Source organism: Glossina fuscipes, unplaced genomic scaffold (assembly GCF_014805625.2).
Source record: "Glossina fuscipes isolate IAEA_lab_2018 unplaced genomic scaffold, Yale_Gfus_2 26, whole genome shotgun sequence".
NCBI classification, from domain to species: Eukaryota; Metazoa; Arthropoda; class Insecta; order Diptera; family Glossinidae; genus Glossina; species Glossina fuscipes.
The window spans coordinates 4,693,026-4,709,909 of NW_023998421.1; the positions used below are offsets into that span (position 1 = coordinate 4,693,026).

Genomic DNA, 16,884 nt, shown 5'->3' on the forward strand with positions numbered 1-16,884 from the left:
ACAATACTGTGAATATAATATGTCATGAAAACCTTATGTAGTGAAATTTTCAGAGTTTTCCCGATTTGGTCAAACCCACTTCGCCCTTTTAACGGCAATTCATCAATTTTTCAGCAATTTTCGAAATTGATTCGATAGTTCGAAAGCAAGTTCAAAGTGAGCCAAATTGTAATAAATTGCGAAACCCACGGCAACCGAAACATGACACTGTGATCAAAAAATAAAACCATTATTCAAGTTAAATTGCTTGGGTATGTCGAACAATTGACAGTTTTCTTCGACGATCGTGGTGTTCAGAGCTATGAATTTCTTGCACCGGATCAAACTGTTAACAAAAAATATTATTTGAATTGTACGCGACGCAATGGGACATGGTCGCAAAAATAGTCGGATCTAATTCATTTTCTCAGTATCGAGTTCATCAAAATATTTTGAAAATTGCAGTCTAAAGGCTAGGCACAAAAATTCATGGACTGACTTTAGACAGACGGACGGATAGGTAAACAGATATGCTCAAATTCAATGTATCATATATCTCAAGTCCTTCTGAGCAAAACCTTAATAACGTTTTACTATGCTGTGTTGTGAAGTGTTTAAACACAATCCACAAGTATTATTGACAATAGGTCACACGCTTTGGCAAGTTGTAACAATGATATTGTGATGGAATAATTGAGACGCGTTTACGAAAAAAGTGTGAATAGAAATATCTTAGATTCGCTTCAAGGCAGATATAATTTTTGTCCCCGCAACCCAAGGTGAAGGCACATTCATTTTCTCAAATGGTTTGCGAAATCCAAAAGGAAGCTTAAGCGATCTTAAAAGGCACTCGATTGGTATGCAATTCTAAGTCCATGCATATGAACGCGTCCGTCCACCAATTCATCTATCCCACTACCGGTCTATCTTCCCAATTATTTTTAAATGCCCATAAACATACTCTCCGCCATAAGATCTAAGAAAATGATATCGAAATGGGCAAAAACATTGAAAGTTCTTGCGCGCAAGTTACCAAGGAAAGTCAGTGAGATCAGTCAGAGAGCTCTGCTGGAATATAACGCGAACAGAAAATACTCCAGATTTCGAAACCAAAAAGATTAGCTCATTATTCAAAAACCGAGAAAGCTCCATTGATTGTATGTGTGATCTCACACTGCGTACAAAAAAATGAAACAAAATGAACCACGACCACCGAATACCATAGACGTGTTATGTAAAAATTTCTTCTTTTTTTTTTTGCTTATTTAAGAAAGTGATGGCGAGTATAAGAGATTCGGCCAAAATCGAATATAATTTACTTACTTCTTTTACTTGTTTTTAGTATTCTTAAGCCTTTTATTTATCGTAGTTTGAATGGCAATTAGTGCCTTACTTAGTTTTATGTTTATATTGGTAAACGATTGTCGTTTTATTTGCTGATGGAAACAATAAATAGCAGAGTGGGTCGAAATTACGGCCTACAGATTTTGCATATTCTGTCAAATCAGAATATAAATCACATTTCTGCCAAATCTCTATTTAAATATGTGCTCTTGAACATATAGGCATATAAATAAACAAGCCAGCACAAACGCAAGAATCGTTTGCACTCACATAACATAAAGCAAAATGATAAATTTCTTTGAATTAGAAACGCATACAACATAGCATAGCATAGATGCCTTGCAGTAAACGGCAACATCGGCAGCAGCATAAACAATCAAAAGTCATAATTTACTAATAAGATCACAATTACAATTAAAATAGCAACAATAACAATAGAATAAAGAGAAATATACAGATATATATATATATATACATATATATACAGATATATATATATATATATATATATATATGTATATCGATATGTAAACATACATATGTAAGCGGACATACATATGCCGATGGCTGTGTGTGTCTGAGAAATAGAATCTCTCTGCACATAGACGACGAAAACAACAGCAACAATCGCAAGACTATAATAAATTATTTTCAAAGTGATAGAAAGAGACAGAGCGCATTAGAGATAATCAGACAGATACAATGTAAAGAAGGTCTTCTCGCAATAACAAATCGAGTTCAATGTAAAATCAAATATAAAACTTTTTAAAAATATTATAAGCCACGGGAAGAATCTTGGGTGCACTCAATCAGTGTGAGTGTACGGTTCCACTCGTTCTTTACTAAATCGGTTAATCAGGATCGTATACCTTCGTGAAATTTCATAGGGATAACGTTTTGGGAACCGTTAATGAAGTAATGAAAACATGTATAGAAATTTACTTTTCTTGTTTAGCACACCGATCTATCGACCATTTTTCGCTTGGGAGTATATGTGACAAGTTGAACGTAATTTTCTACATCATTTTTTGCGACTGCGGCAATTCTAACAACAATGAGAGTAGAAATTCGAAAATAGATATACGTATCGCCGGATAAGCGATAAGCTCGCAGACGAATGCAGCAAACGATTTAACGGATCTATCGGCGCACGATTGATCGGTTGATCGTGTATCCCGGCTCGTCATATTTTGTCGCTATATATTGCGATTCTAATGACAAAGTTTTTATAACTCTAGCCTAACCTTTTCGAAATAAATATCAAGAACGCTTATCCATTATAAATAACTTTGTAAGCAAATATATCAAAGCAGCTTTTTATTCGTAGGCCGAGCAGAACTAATTTCTTTCAGTACATAATTTATACTGTTTTTAACTTTCAGGTGAGCTTGCAAGTAATTAAAGCAAACATTCAGTATATTCAATTTCCAAGTTTCGGTATACCGGCACTATAGTGCAATCTTGTCTTTTATACGGTACTTCCGTTTTCTTGTGCACACCAGAATACTTCGCTATCAAGAAGTCAGAGAAAGAATCAATGACTGGATAGGGGGTAATGACTTCACTCATATAAACAATCTTCCCTTTCGTTCATATGAAATGATGAAAGTAATATGTCCTCGAATTTCGTAGGAGAGTACAACATACGGATACAGAATTTTGTTTTTGTAAGTATATAAGCGAAATACTACTTACGTATTGTGGTTTTCTATGAAAGGTATTTATACTCATACACTGAGATATGTTGCCTGTGTAAATAAATAAAATTATAGATAAAATTACGACCTGAAAACGAACGAATTGCAGTTGTTGTGTTGTTTTTTCTCTGGTTACATAAAAACATTGAGTGACTCGAGCAAAGAATTTGTCGTCACTTCCCTCCTTACACATTAAAACATAGTCAAATTAATTTCCATTTAAGATTTTCAATATATTTTCAAATACGATTTGGCGGTAAGTAGGGAAATGAAATGCGCGAAAACTATTTTCAGTCCGAGAGCAGTAAACAAAAGATTGTCACAAGAAATTGAAAATAATTACAAACCAGAAGCTTTTTTTTTTTTTTTTTCTTGCTTTCTATTAAACAATTATCAAGACTTGCACACACACATAAATACGACGAGATTATATAAAAAATTATATGAAAATAGCACAGTTGCGTGAGTGTTTTCCTTTCTTTTTAAACACCTGCTAAGCATAACGTTGAATATTTCATATTTATTGTGATTTTTTGAGGGTTAAAGAAAATTGCATGCACACGTAATATGCTTGTGAACTAACTGTTGGTAGTGCGCGCGTACGCCAGTTCCCACAAGCACAGAACACATGAAACCAATAAGGTTAAATGTTAATGAAATCATGTGGTGCGGTTATAAAGTGAATTACTCGTAAATTTATATTTATGAGTAAGCAGATGCATTAGTTGTTGTTGTATTTCTAATCTTGATTACGGAACTTTGACAGTGGTAATGAAATGAAGAGAAGCATTCCAGCACAATGGAAAAGTTACATTCACTTTAGAGTAAACCGTCAACGTCCAGTGTGTGCGTAAATCACACTTTTTTGTTTTTTATTAAATGCCAAAGTGGCAATCGATTTTTTTTTTTAACCCAATATTTTTGTGCAGCAACCAAGAGGATTTCACGTCTAATGCTAAGATATTCCTTAATACTAGAGATATATAAATCACACTTTACCACCAGGAAATTCAGTAACTCTTCTCCTTCGTTTTCTTCTTCTAAAAATTCTACCGAATCAACGAGAGGCGTCATATGGGAAAGGTTTTAGTAGAACATGAAGTTTTTTGCCTAAATCCCACAAAAGGCTGGAGATTAATTTTGGTTATCTTCTCCTTCTCCAATGCAGCAAATTAGCAGGAGACGATTCATTGCGTTGAGTAAAAAATATGTTTGTTGTCCCAGTAATAGTTAAGTAATGCTTTCTCACTGCGTCATATGCGTAACATGATTTTAAAGTGATTGCCAGCAACATATAAAAATTTTGAATACTACTGTACTGTTGAACGCTTGAAAACTTGAATAATAATACTACGGCGCCTCTCAATCATGTTATTCGATATAACCAGAATCCAAAGAAGCTTTTAAGGTTTCCATAACTAGCCAGAAGAGCGACATAAATTCAGTATATAAAACTTTGAAAAACAACTTAAAACTTTGTTTGTGATGTACGCCAAGGTTATGCGAAGGAGTTCCTTCGACATTTTTCGTCTGACTTTAGTTGATGTGGCTTCACTGCGAAACAAAAACAACTTTTATTTTTATCACCAGCTACAGAAATCAAGCCATTACCATCAGATATGGCGTTAAGAGTATTCGCCCCAGGACTTAAAGAGTTCACTACGTCCGAGAGTTTTCCTCCGTAGCTTCAGAGGAGAGCAATGTCAAAAGAAACTTTTTATTATTTGGAGTAACATATCACTGCAATCATAGATCTTCTCTTTTTTTCTCGATTAGTAGATGCGTTTTCATTGCAAGGCATCTTCTGGTGCATAGATTTTAGATATTGAATGTCGTACCAATTTCAATATAACGATCCTAATGACTGAATATTTTCTTTCCGCAAAGACTTTCTTTCTCCTTCACATCAAGCCGTCAAAATTCTGAAAGCTTTATGCTAACTTTTGCTATTAAAAACAAATCTGTTTTTCGTATTCCTTCGTTTCATATACTTTCAATGGCATCAATATTTAAGCTTGAAATATACTGTTCAGAGATAGTTTGATTTCCACTTTGGCACTATTTGGCACTTACGATTAACGCGAGAACAGCAGCATCAAAACTATGCCTAGAACTTCTTTCGGTCTAATTTGGCAGATTTATTAAAGCAACCATTCAACAGACCAGTCAATCGTTATAAATTGGCTTATTTTAGATTTCACCGAAAACTTAACTGTAGTTTTAATCCTAAAGCTTGATAATATATTTGAGATAATTATCATATTATGCTTATTATGTTATGCTTCCACTTTGTAATTGTTTTTTTTTCTCAAATTTTTTTATATTTTTTCATAGCACAAAAAAATCTTCACCTGGTACGAGGGCGAAACGTCAACCAGCGAATTATTTAATGGACGCTTGCATTTGATCGATCATGGGGATTATGGCAAAGCATCGGCAAACCTAACCTCAATACGTGAATCAGATCAAGGCTGGTATCACTGCCAAATTATCTTTCCAAATCGCACACCCAGTGCCCGGAATAATGGTACTTGGTACCATCTTGCCGTTCAAGGTTCCATCCATTGAAATACAAGAAAATTCAAATCTTTTATGTGATCTATTTGCCGTTTAGGGGGTTCTTTGATAAAAATACCACCAATAAATCAAACACTTATGGAGGGGCAGACAGCATTCTTTCATTGTGTGATGAAATATCCGGATACCTCAATGGCATCATGGTATAAAGATGGCGTTTTATTGCAAGATATACCGGATTTAATGCGTCGCTCTTATATGGGACCACATGGTAGTTTAAGCATTGATCCCACCATGATGAGTGATTATGGCGAATATGAGTGTCAAGTGCGTAACAATGAAAGTGAAATACAAACGGCTAAAGCCTTTTTGAATATACAATGTTCGTATGCATGTGTGTTTCAAGCATATTCTTATATACTCATGTTCATGCTTTTGTCTTCTTAGATAAAGCTAAAGTTATTTATGCGCCACCAGAAGTCTATTTACCGTATGGACAGCCGGCTGTGCTTGATTGTCATTTTCGTGCTAATCCACCGTTGAAGAATTTAAGATGGGAGAAGGACGGTTTACTCTTTGACTCATACAATGTACCTGTAAGACATTTCCGAGCTTAGATTGTATCGCATTAAACATAAAATACCGCTTTTCAAGTCATACATAATAAGGACGACATAAAAAAAACGTGTCAATAATAGTTCAATACCTTCTCTCCATCTTTTCTCTCTTTCTTTCTTTCTCTTTCTCTTTTCCTCTATCCTTTTCATTATTATTTTTGTATTTACTGCACATTTAGGGTGTTTTTTATAAAATGAACGGCAGTCTATTCTTCTCTAAAGTGGATGAAAATTATGCTGGCAGTTACACTTGCACACCATTCAATGAACTCGGCACCGATGGTCCATCGCCCGTCATTAATGTGATTGTCTTGCGACCGCCAATATTCACTGTAACACCAAAAGCGATTTACATACAGAAACTGGGTGAAACTGTTGAACTACCATGTCAAGCCATCGACCGAGACGGCAGCAATCATCCATCTATTGATTGGAAACGGGTGTGTATATCTATGCTCTTTGTTTATTTGTGTATGCGGGCATAATACGATAATGTTCTTAGTTACATTGTTGAATAATTTTTGTGTGCTTTTTTCATTGTTCTAAAATAATCAGAAAAAGTAATCAATCGGCTACAATGCTTTTACAATCTGTTATAAAAAATTTCATTTCATATAATGGGCGAAAGAAGTGAAGAGCGCCTCTAGTACAATGAAGTGTTTTATTAAAACCTTAACTTCAGGAATTCATTTAAATTAATATTATATTAATCATAAAAACTTCATACAGAGTGTCCCAATACTCACATAAGACTTGAATGGCAGATGCATTCATTTTATTGTTTCGCGGGCTACACAGCTTGTCGCACCGTATTGTTGAAACCATATCTCGTCCATGTGTTTATTTGGCAAATAAGGCAAAAAAATTCTGATTATTGCGGCATGATGACGAGCATTATTAGCTCTTACTGTCTAATCAGCCGCATCGGCGAAGAAGAACACTCCGATGATGCCTTCAGGCCAAAATCCACATCAAATACCAACGCATTGTAGATGCTTACGCTTCTCAAAATCCGTTCACGGGTTTCTATCAACCACAAACGGGACAATTCTGTTGATTAAGCAAGATAAAAAAAAAGGGAACTTCACTGTTTGTTTGAGAGATCATCTGCCACTTGTTTTTCTTCTGCAATCAGTTCAATGCATTCTAACGAGTGTGTAGCGCTCTACTTTTAAAAACTGTCTGAACTGTTGTGCGTCCGGCTATCGTTCTTTCTATGTCAGAATATCACCGCACAGTGCAATGTTTACTTTGAACACCCTGCATGAACTTTATACAATGATGTATGATAAAGGTTTCTAACAGCGGGTATAGTAAATGGATGTGCGCTCAATTTGTGTTCTTTTTATGACTGCTAAGATGTTTTGCTAAATATACAGGTTTGTTTCATAAACATGGGGTACGTAGTCGACGGAGCCTTCCTACTTTTCTTTTTTTTTTGTTTTCGGATGTACGCCGCTTGATATGAATATAAAACTGCACTCACGCAACGGTTGTCGCCTCTGGGAGTATACATTATTGCCTCTCAATTTTTGCGATGCGCACATTGCCTTATCATTATGAAACGACAAACGATATATTCGAGCGCACTCACTCATATCTAAGACTGGTACATCAGCCTTCATCGGCACAGTAGATCTCAAGGAAACGAGATGAAAAAAATAACAACAGATTTCTACATAAAATCTCTCTCGTCGTCCTTTTTTTTGGTCGCTCCCCAGCCAGCTATTGTACCGCTTTTTAAATTAGCAAAGTGATCGTTGGATTGTGGTAAAGAAATTCTTAGGAATAGTTACCTAAAAAACATCTTCTTTAAGTTTAATTTCCTATAAACAATTATAGCGACGTCGTTTATATGAGTCCGTAGACTATATTTTCCGTGCCTAATTACTTTTTCAACACCAGCGTCAATAGCATCTTCCCTACAGATTTGGTCGCCGCCAAAATCTTCAGCCCAATCTTTCGTCGAGCTAACAGTATATTCACCAATACGAACAGCAATCCTTTCAAATTATCGAGAGTAACAGATTGTTAGGTAAAAGTATTCGAGATATTTTAGGCATACTTACAGTGGATAAAAGTGTTCAGTCACACAATGCGCAGTTTTTAGTGTATATATATACGAGTTATCAAACTACCTCCGCATTCGGTTGTATTATACACTAACAAGGTCGACCAAGGAAACTCTAACAAAGTAGTTTCCACACCAAATGAAACTCTTCTTCGCAAGAAAGCGCCACACATTCGTGAAGTGCTTGATAGTATTCGTTGGCCCATTGGATTTCGTGCATCGTCTTCTGTATCTTCATTACCGTAAAAGGTAATTTTTGATAACTGAATATTTTCTACATATGTTGCATTCTTCTTTCGTGTACTTTCCGCAGTCGAACTAGTCAAGTTACTTTCCGGTCTATTTTGTTTCAAATTTCGCAAGAGTTTTATAATATCTTTGATAGCATCGATCATCTCTGCCTGAAATTCAAGTCAACTCAACACCATTTATTTTATTTCTAAATTTAAGTTAAATTATCTTATTGTTGTCTTTTTAATTATGTTCCTTTATACCCGTAAATTTTAGATATATTAGGGCATAGGTCTTATCCTAAATAGATCGATAATACATGCGGACGCCTTATATTGTTGTGGTTGACATTCGATTGCAAGACAAAGAGAAATATAGAATTTTCTAACGTGTAAGAAAACAAACTTTCACTAAACAACTTATCTTCTTTTTCGAAATTATATTTTCTTATATTATGTCCATTTCAAACGCAGAGGACAATACAAGTTACGTCATTCCTTTTGCAACACCCGCAGTTAGCTATCAAAAAACCTATAAAGTTTAAGGATGTGAGTAATCGCGAAAGATTTTGAAACCCTCTTCTACTCAAAACGCGCTAGTTTTGTCTTTACTTCTGGCTTAGGTGACAGCACACCGTCAGCTTGACCCAGCTGCGAAAACGATAGCGTTTAGAATATCTGCCCTTTTTTATTCGCTTATTAGTATTCCTTCAGCTCGTCATCGATATTTCCTGTAAGCTACATTATAAAGTCAGTTAAGGCTGAGAAGTTCATGGGTGACGCAAATGAGTCCGAAACTGTTGGTACCTTTGAACACCGGCGTAATGTGGACTGTTTTGTCTGAAGAAATTTGTCCACCAATCAATGCTTTTAGGGTAACTTCGATCTTCTTCTTCTTTTTCGATCTTTGTGATGTTCTCATCTAATGTTTTTACAGTTGACCGTATACCGCACGACACAGCCTTAAGACTCATCGTCCATTAACCGCATAAGCCGCTTTTGAAACAATGATCGAAGCAAAAAGAATTTTCCCTCATAATCCACATCACAATACCGTGACTGGTGGTTCTTTAAGCGCACTGTCCATCGTTGAAACAACCCTCGGAGTTTACTTTCACCTTCTACTTTTATTTATATCTTTACTCCCCTTTTTACGACTCCTCTAGCTATAATTTTTCCTAACCACCGTCGGTTGCACATGTGTAGAAAACATCTGCTAAGTAGTGGGCCGAATTTAAAAAGTTTTTAAGGTTATCTTTAATGTCAGAATATATTATTATATTACTTCTGCTTAGAAGCTTCTCACCTTCAACTAAAATATCATCAAAATTGTTTCGAGTAGACTCTGAGATCTTTGTGTTTCACCTTTAATCGGATAAAAGGTCATCAAGCTTATAGCATTTGGTATCAAAATTTTTTAAAAAAAATCAGAAAAAATCGCACATTTTGTATGAACCCACTAATTACTACAAGCGGTGAACATTGACTTTATGCAAAAGCGTATTATTACATAAGTCTAAAATATAGTCGCGCGCGAATTTATTTTTGTTCGCGAGCAAAGTTTGACAGATTAGAAGGAATTATTAAACTGATTGTTCATTTGAAATATTTTAGATTTTCAAGAAAAATGTTTTAATATGTGAACTATTTGATAAATAAATTAGAGAAATAAATTTAATGAAAATAATGGAACAATAAAAAGGGATTAGTTCATGCGATAAAGATTTAAATGCAAGACAATCTTTTGCTTGTTGCGCGTGAGAGAAGTAAAGAAGAAAGGAATGAGATTTTATAAGACAAGTTCGTTTGATATATTTTTCATGTCATTCAGTGTGTGCAAGAGAAAATGCCTAACAAAGAACAATTAATGTTAATCACAAAAGTATCGTCTACTACTTAAGTCTTTCCATCTCCTCAGCAAAGACCGGACTGATACTCGGCAGATCGTCTAGGAAATCAAGAGGTTTTTTGCAGCTCAAAAATCCTATTCCATCATATTCTATTGAAGATGTAGCTCACAAGTGCAAGTTTTCACAATTTGAGTTGTACGCAGAGAAGAATTTTAGTGATTTTGCATGCAGGAAAAACCATACTGTTATTCCCCTGGAAATTGCATGCAATCGAATTACAAATAACAAACGCATCTAAGAATTCCACACATTAAATTTCATGGAAATCTTTCGCCTTTTTCGTAGAATTGATAAAGTTGATGGAGAGGTCAAGTTTTTTAAACTTAACATTGCATACGGTCAATAGAAAGCAGATTCCAATTGTATTTCTTATCAAATCAGTTCACACTACTTTTCGCTTTTTTTAATTCGTTAGTAAACGGAATGAAAAAGATAAGGAGACTGCATTAATAAAAGCAGTTACGACGCACTGCAACATATCGAGAAAAATATCCGAATGACAAAAATAGTGAAAGTGCAGTAAAAGCAAATTTCATGCTATAAAAATTTCTTTCTGAATATTATCTGCAAGAAACACAACGAAGAGTGCAATCGTAAATGTGTTCTGTATACACAAAATACTTACGTACTACCTACTCGTAATAGATGCTATTTCTATTGATAGATATGATGTAAACTCTATGGTGCATAGTAGTGAATATAGTGCGAATAGTATCTCTGCTGTCCTAGATCCGAACATTTTAGGTGCAGGTATGATTTTCTCAAACAATTTGATTCACTTAGTATCCTACATGAGTCCACTACTGAAAAACCGTTATATGATTAAAAGTACTTGGTGTAAGGCTATGGCCCGTCAGAGTGTTTTTAATTGGTTTTAAATAAATAAGTCACTTTATATATCTTTCGATATATCACACAACTCTGCTTCAATAAGGTCTTTCCAAGGACGGCACCTATCGTCAAATACGTCAAATCTACGTTTCCTCAGGAGTTAGACAATGAATTCTGTGCTAGGTCAAAACCAATCTGTGAGATAACCCCGGCTTCAATAAGGTCTTTCCAAGGACGGCACCTATCGTCAAATAGGTCAAACCTACATTTCCTCAGGAGTTAGACAATGAATTCTGTGCTAGGTCAAAACCAATCTGTGAGATAACCCCGGCAATATAGCTTTTTGTTCGCCAACCAATTCTACGATTTAAAAAAAATTGGCGGTATGTTGGATCAACGACATAGGGTACAAAATGTATTCACATACGCGAAGAACATCCTGTTGCGATATACGAATATTTTTATACAAGATTATGTGGACCGTAACTAGTTTTGAGAGTATCTTTTATTATGCAAAATCAATAAAAAATAAAAGTTGCAAGGCCTTTTGATGAACAAAATAAAGAAACAAAAAACAAAACACACGACAGCATCGAATTCGACGTCATGTTAAGGGGCCTCTTTGTTTAGAGCGCTTTTAACCGATATTTGGAAAACACAGCCACAATAAGGAAACCGACACATAAAAAATAAAATGACCTTTATTCCTCCAAATTATTTTCTATCCAATTCATGTAAGAAGGAACTCGGGTAAACACAGCCGGTAGATAACGTTTATCCCCACAACTAGCTACGCCTAAGGACGTGACACCGATTTGCACGGAACGGGTACGCCTATTCCTGTAAACGCTTGTAAATAATGGTCCGCCAGAGTCACCTTTACAAACATCCACCTCATTAATGCCGGATGCACATATTTCCTTATCGTTATTGAAGAAAGACCGATATATTCGTGTGCATTCGTTTATATCTAGGACAGGAATTTCCGCCTTCATCAATATATTAGAACTCAAGCCTACGAGATGAAAAAATAGCAACGTATTTATGTACAAAACTTCCCTTGTTATAATTACTTTTTTCGGTCGCTCCCCAACCAGTGATAGTAGCCCTTGATAAAGTAGAAAAATCTTCACCAGGTTGAGGCAAACATATCGGGAAATGGGATCCTACAAAATTAAAAGTTATTAATTAGAAATTAGACTATCCGTTTTATGTATGATTTATGTTATACGCATACTTGTGTACGAGATCGTCTGATCCAGACGTATTAAAGCGATATCATTTTTGTGGGTACGTCGACTGTATCTTTTGTGTCTAATTACTTTTTCAATGCCAGCATCGATAGGATCTTCACTGCATATAAGGCCGCCACCTAAATCTTCAGCACAATCTTTCGCCGAACTAATATTATGCTCACCAATTCGAACAGCAACTCTTTTAAGTCACGGAATGCTATATAAAACTATTGGAATTTCAAATATTTTAAAAAAACTTACAGTGGATAAAATTGTTCGGTCACACAGTGCGCAGCTGTTAAAACATATCTAGGCGTTACTAAGGTACCTCCACAATGAAAGCGTTCCGTTGAATTATAAACTAATAACGCCGACCAAGGATACTCTAATAATGTGGTTGGCACACCAAATGAAATCCTACGACCCAAGTACGTGCCACAATAAAGTGCACTACTTGCTATTATGGCTCGGCCCACTGGGTTTGGCTTATCGTCTTCTAAGTCTTCATCAGCCTTGCCTATAGATTTTCCCATCAATATCGTAGTTGTTGCCAAACTTCTCGCGCTCGTACTGGCTGAATTGCTTTCAGCTTCGATTGGTATAGCAGTTGTTTCGACGGGAATTTCGCTTTGTTCAGTTTCTGCTACATCGGAAGATTTTTCCGATCTGGTTTCGCTTCTAATTCTTATATTGTCTGTATTTTCTGTTGTTGTTTCTGGCCTATCTTGCCTAGTGGTTGTTACTGAACTTGAGTCCTCATCCTGCACCGACTTGATGGTCGTCTCCCAACTATTTTGCGTTGCTGACTTTAAATCGTTTGATCTATTTCTGGTTCCATTTATTGTGTTAATTGGCTCTACATTTTTTTTGCCACCAAATGGTGCTGTTATCGCTTTCGTATTACTCCAATTGCCAATTTTTGTTGTAGTTGTGTCGTCACTTTCGACTGATATCGTAGTTGTTTCTAAATTTTTTTGGTCGTCCACGTTTCGACCAGCAATGGCGTTATTAATTTCATTTATTGCTTTAATATCAGCAGTCGGAGTCGTGGCTTCATAATTATGATGGGTGGAGTCTGTTGTCCAAACTGATGCCGCCGTTGCTCCCGTATGATCCTGAACATTGGGTTTTTGCACAATTAAACGGCTCTCAATACTATCTAAAATTAAATATGACTCTAATTAACTTCCTCCTGATAGACTTTAATATTATTACTTCTTTTTTATTTTTATTAGTATTAGTGGATTATAACTTTTATATCTTTAAGGTTTAAATTCATGGAGCTTTAGTAACTAAGGCTATCGGTTCTAATTTAAGGAAGCAAAAACACTATAGTGGGCCTGGGCCTGCCATTAAGTACCTTACAACGCTTTTAATTATATAACGACTATCCAAAAGAAGGCTTCGCAAGCGAAGTGGTCGAAAAGTGGTCCGATCTGAAACATTTTCAATTGAGTTCGCGCTTGGGGCAAAATGCGTCAATGCAGCAAATTTCCTCAAAATACCTTAAAAATTGCGGCTTGAAGATTAAACATAAAAAGCAAGAGTGGCAGGCTGAGAGACAAGCTTAAATCACCCTCAGAAGCTTCATACTTTCTCGTACAAGTTTGAATAAAAGAAACATGACGGGTACTTGAGGGAATTTAAGAAAGTTTAACGTTTTATTTTCATTGAATCTTGCGAATATTCATATCTTTAGGCGTTTCTAATGCGACTTTTGGATCTAGGGAAGGCGTTTGGCATTGGCAAAGATTTCTTATGCAATTGCATATTAGGAGAGTAAATTTCTTAAGGATCTTTTGGAATCCAACGGGTTGATTTCGATTTTGCGATCATATAGCAGAGCAAAAGTTATACTAATTTATTAATATATTGTTAATTATTGATATTAATTCATTATTAATTTATATTAAGATTTTAGAAAAATACAAGAAAAACCCAACGAAAAAGTCGACATGTTACTATTCACGCTGCCTGCGGGTTAAAATTAACCTGAATAGTTAAGTGGATTTTTTCGTCAATTTTCTTTTACATTTTTGTTCCCAATATCTTTGAAATGGAATTTTTCTGTCGGTTTGGCTAACCCGCCAAAAATTTAGTATAACTTATTCCTCATCTATTCCATGATGTTTCACGTGGTCTTTAATAGGTATCGAATAGTTTTTATCCCCTATAATCTATCTGTAGCAGTTTTGATTTTATTTTTACGAGGAAGTTTGGTAACCTGTATGCGGCTATAGCTTCCGCATTAGCTTCGATTAATCTTGAATTGTTTGATACGATCAATCACGACATAGGAAGGCAACAGTACCAGCTATAAACAGATGGTGCCATCTATTATTCTCCAAAATAGAAATTTTCTCTGCGATTGGCATTTGGATAAGTTTTTCTTTTAGTTCCTAAAATTTTATAATGTAGCCTTACACCGTCTGCCACCTTGCCTTGTAGTCCAAGTTATCAGGAATTTCTTTGAAAAAAACTCACTAATCTATATATCTTCAAAACTCATTTGACATAAATGTTATTCTGTATCGAACCGTGTCGTTTCATGGTCAACTTTAACTATAAGGTGGAGAGTCATTACTGGACTGGACGCTTGGTTTATATACGATGTCAGTTTTCATAACCCATTGCCTGTCGAAAGGAAAAACGAATCTAAACAAATATGGTCTATCTCTGAGAACAAGTCGCAAAGCAATGCCGAATATTTCAAACACACGTTTGCTTTTAATTGAAACTAAATCAAAGTGTAAACTGCGTCACGTGTTTCATCTTCTTTAAAATTATCGGACGGACGGTATATCCATTGCATTTGATCAGAAAGTAAAGATCAAGAAGAAAACTGATATCGCACATGAAGATTTGCCGAGTAAATAAAAGCAACTGAGATGACCATTTATCATAAGACAGTTTTCGCACCCAAGACTAATTTTAGAGGAGAATTCTCCACAATATTTTGTTTGCGTGGGCTAGAAGTTTTTCTTTACTATATAGCGTAAATTGAATCTTTCCGTCCTTAAGGTAAATTTTTGACACATAGTTCAGATTCATAGCATGAGGAAATTTTTCGCTTACTTTCTCGCATAAAGTACGCTACAGAGCTACACTAGGGTATACACACCACACATCTATATACAATCAGTGTTGCATCATAGTGGCAACATCGCCCACAAGCCACCGCAACAGATGTACATTGGTAAAGAAAGCAGTGACATGCCAGCATCTTATGAATGTCATCAACTATGTCTGCTTCCATTAAGGTGATTGTGAAAGGCACGCTCTTTAGATATACATTATATCGTTTACAAAATATGGGCGCTTTATTTCTAAAGGTACAAACGGTTATTATTTGGTATGAGCATAACGGTTACGATGTTAGGTTCATACGTCTGTCATTCCTATTGAACAGAACTTTCTTGTTATCCGATTTTAAAGCATTTGTTTTTTTTTTTCTTTTTTTTGCAATTTTTTAAAGTTTCTTCAACCAGCTCTCTTCTTCTTCTCATTTTAATACCACTTTTGACAGGTTTGAGTCATCCGTCAAAATATTTTATTAGCTTTCGCTTTCCTACTACGTCAAGTATCTCACCTTGCAGTGAAATCTCATCAGATTTATTCCGAGTGTTGGTTTCTTTGAAAATTGATTTCATGTCATCTTCGACCGGACAACACAACATTAAATTTAAAGCACTTTGCATAAAAATGATTAAGAAAAGTACAAAGAAATTGAACATTTTAACTAAAGCCGCTGACTACAACCGACGAAAACGAGAGGCGAATAACTTTTAATTGAAATCTCTAATACTCTCTATCGTTTTATACGAAATATTAGAAAAACTGATTCTGACTTTTGATATTTATTTACAAACTTGGGAATTATTTCCACACATTAGCAGTTTTCGCTCAAAGAGAATTAGAATAATAAAAAAGCCACCGGTTTTACAATATTAGTTAGTTAATATGTTATTTATACGCATTTGTTCGCTCGTAAGGCTTAGCAGATTACAACGAATTATTAAAATGAGTTATCGTGAGAAAAATATTGAGAATTTCCAGGAAAAGTTGCTCACAATATTTTTTAATAAAAGTGTTGATAAATAAATCAGAGAAATATCAGAGAAATATTTCGAAAAGGCATAAAACGCAATACAACACACGCACACACAAATACACACACACACACACACAGACACAATTCCATCGCGAACCTAATTTCTTTAATTATGTCACGCGAATAATTAAAACAGTATTTAGTTGATGTAGTAAAGTTTGGTTTGGCAGAATTAAAAATTTTTAATTTTTGCTCAGAAAGTGCGGAAAATTAAGTATAAATTAAAAATGATTGCAACGGAATTCATATATATTCAAATATATTTTAATCACTTAGTAGATTGCCAGGAAGTATGCCGAACATGGAAAAACATTTATTCATTGTATTGTCTTTGAACCTTTT

The 16,884-nt window shown here is 35.2% G+C and overlaps 2 protein-coding genes across 3 annotated transcripts in view; one reads left to right on the forward strand and one right to left on the reverse strand.

The window, feature by feature from the left end:
• The window catches only part of LOC119635287 (protein borderless), a 39,017-nt gene that overhangs the window by 13,081 nt on the left and 9,052 nt on the right, over nt 1-16,884 (forward strand). For both annotated transcript variants that reach the window (XM_038030029.1, XM_038030030.1), the window contains exons 2-5: nt 5,355-5,574; nt 5,635-5,919; nt 5,985-6,133; nt 6,334-6,594. In XM_038030029.1, the coding sequence (XP_037885957.1) occupies nt 5,355-5,574; nt 5,635-5,919; nt 5,985-6,133; nt 6,334-6,594 (915 nt within the window). The remainder of the gene's footprint in view (nt 1-5,354; nt 5,575-5,634; nt 5,920-5,984; nt 6,134-6,333; nt 6,595-16,884) is intronic.
• Nucleotides 11,885-16,225, reverse strand: LOC119635288 (melanization protease 1-like). Its single transcript, XM_038030031.1, has 5 exons — nt 16,021-16,225; nt 12,693-13,590; nt 12,434-12,630; nt 12,270-12,362; nt 11,885-12,211 (listed from the first exon to the last, which is right to left on the reverse strand). The coding sequence occupies exons 1-5, from the start codon at nt 16,163-16,165 to the stop codon at nt 11,898-11,900; spliced, it is 1,647 nt and encodes a 548-aa protein (XP_037885959.1). The 5' UTR covers nt 16,166-16,225; the 3' UTR covers nt 11,885-11,897.

Bases quoted from the DNA above. Each gene is read 5' to 3' on its own strand.
- LOC119635288 (XM_038030031.1), bottom strand. From the start codon at position 16,165: ATGTTCAATTTCTTTGTACTTTTCTTAATCATTTTTATGCAAAGTGCT. The intron at 12,631-12,692 runs GTAAGTTTTTTT...GTGACTTAAAAG, and splicing joins ACCGAACAATTTTATCCACT to AGTTGCTGTTCGAATTGGTG. The intron at 12,363-12,433 runs GTATGCGTATAA...TTAATTTTGTAG, and splicing joins TCAGACGATCTCGTACACAA to GATCCCATTTCCCGATATGT.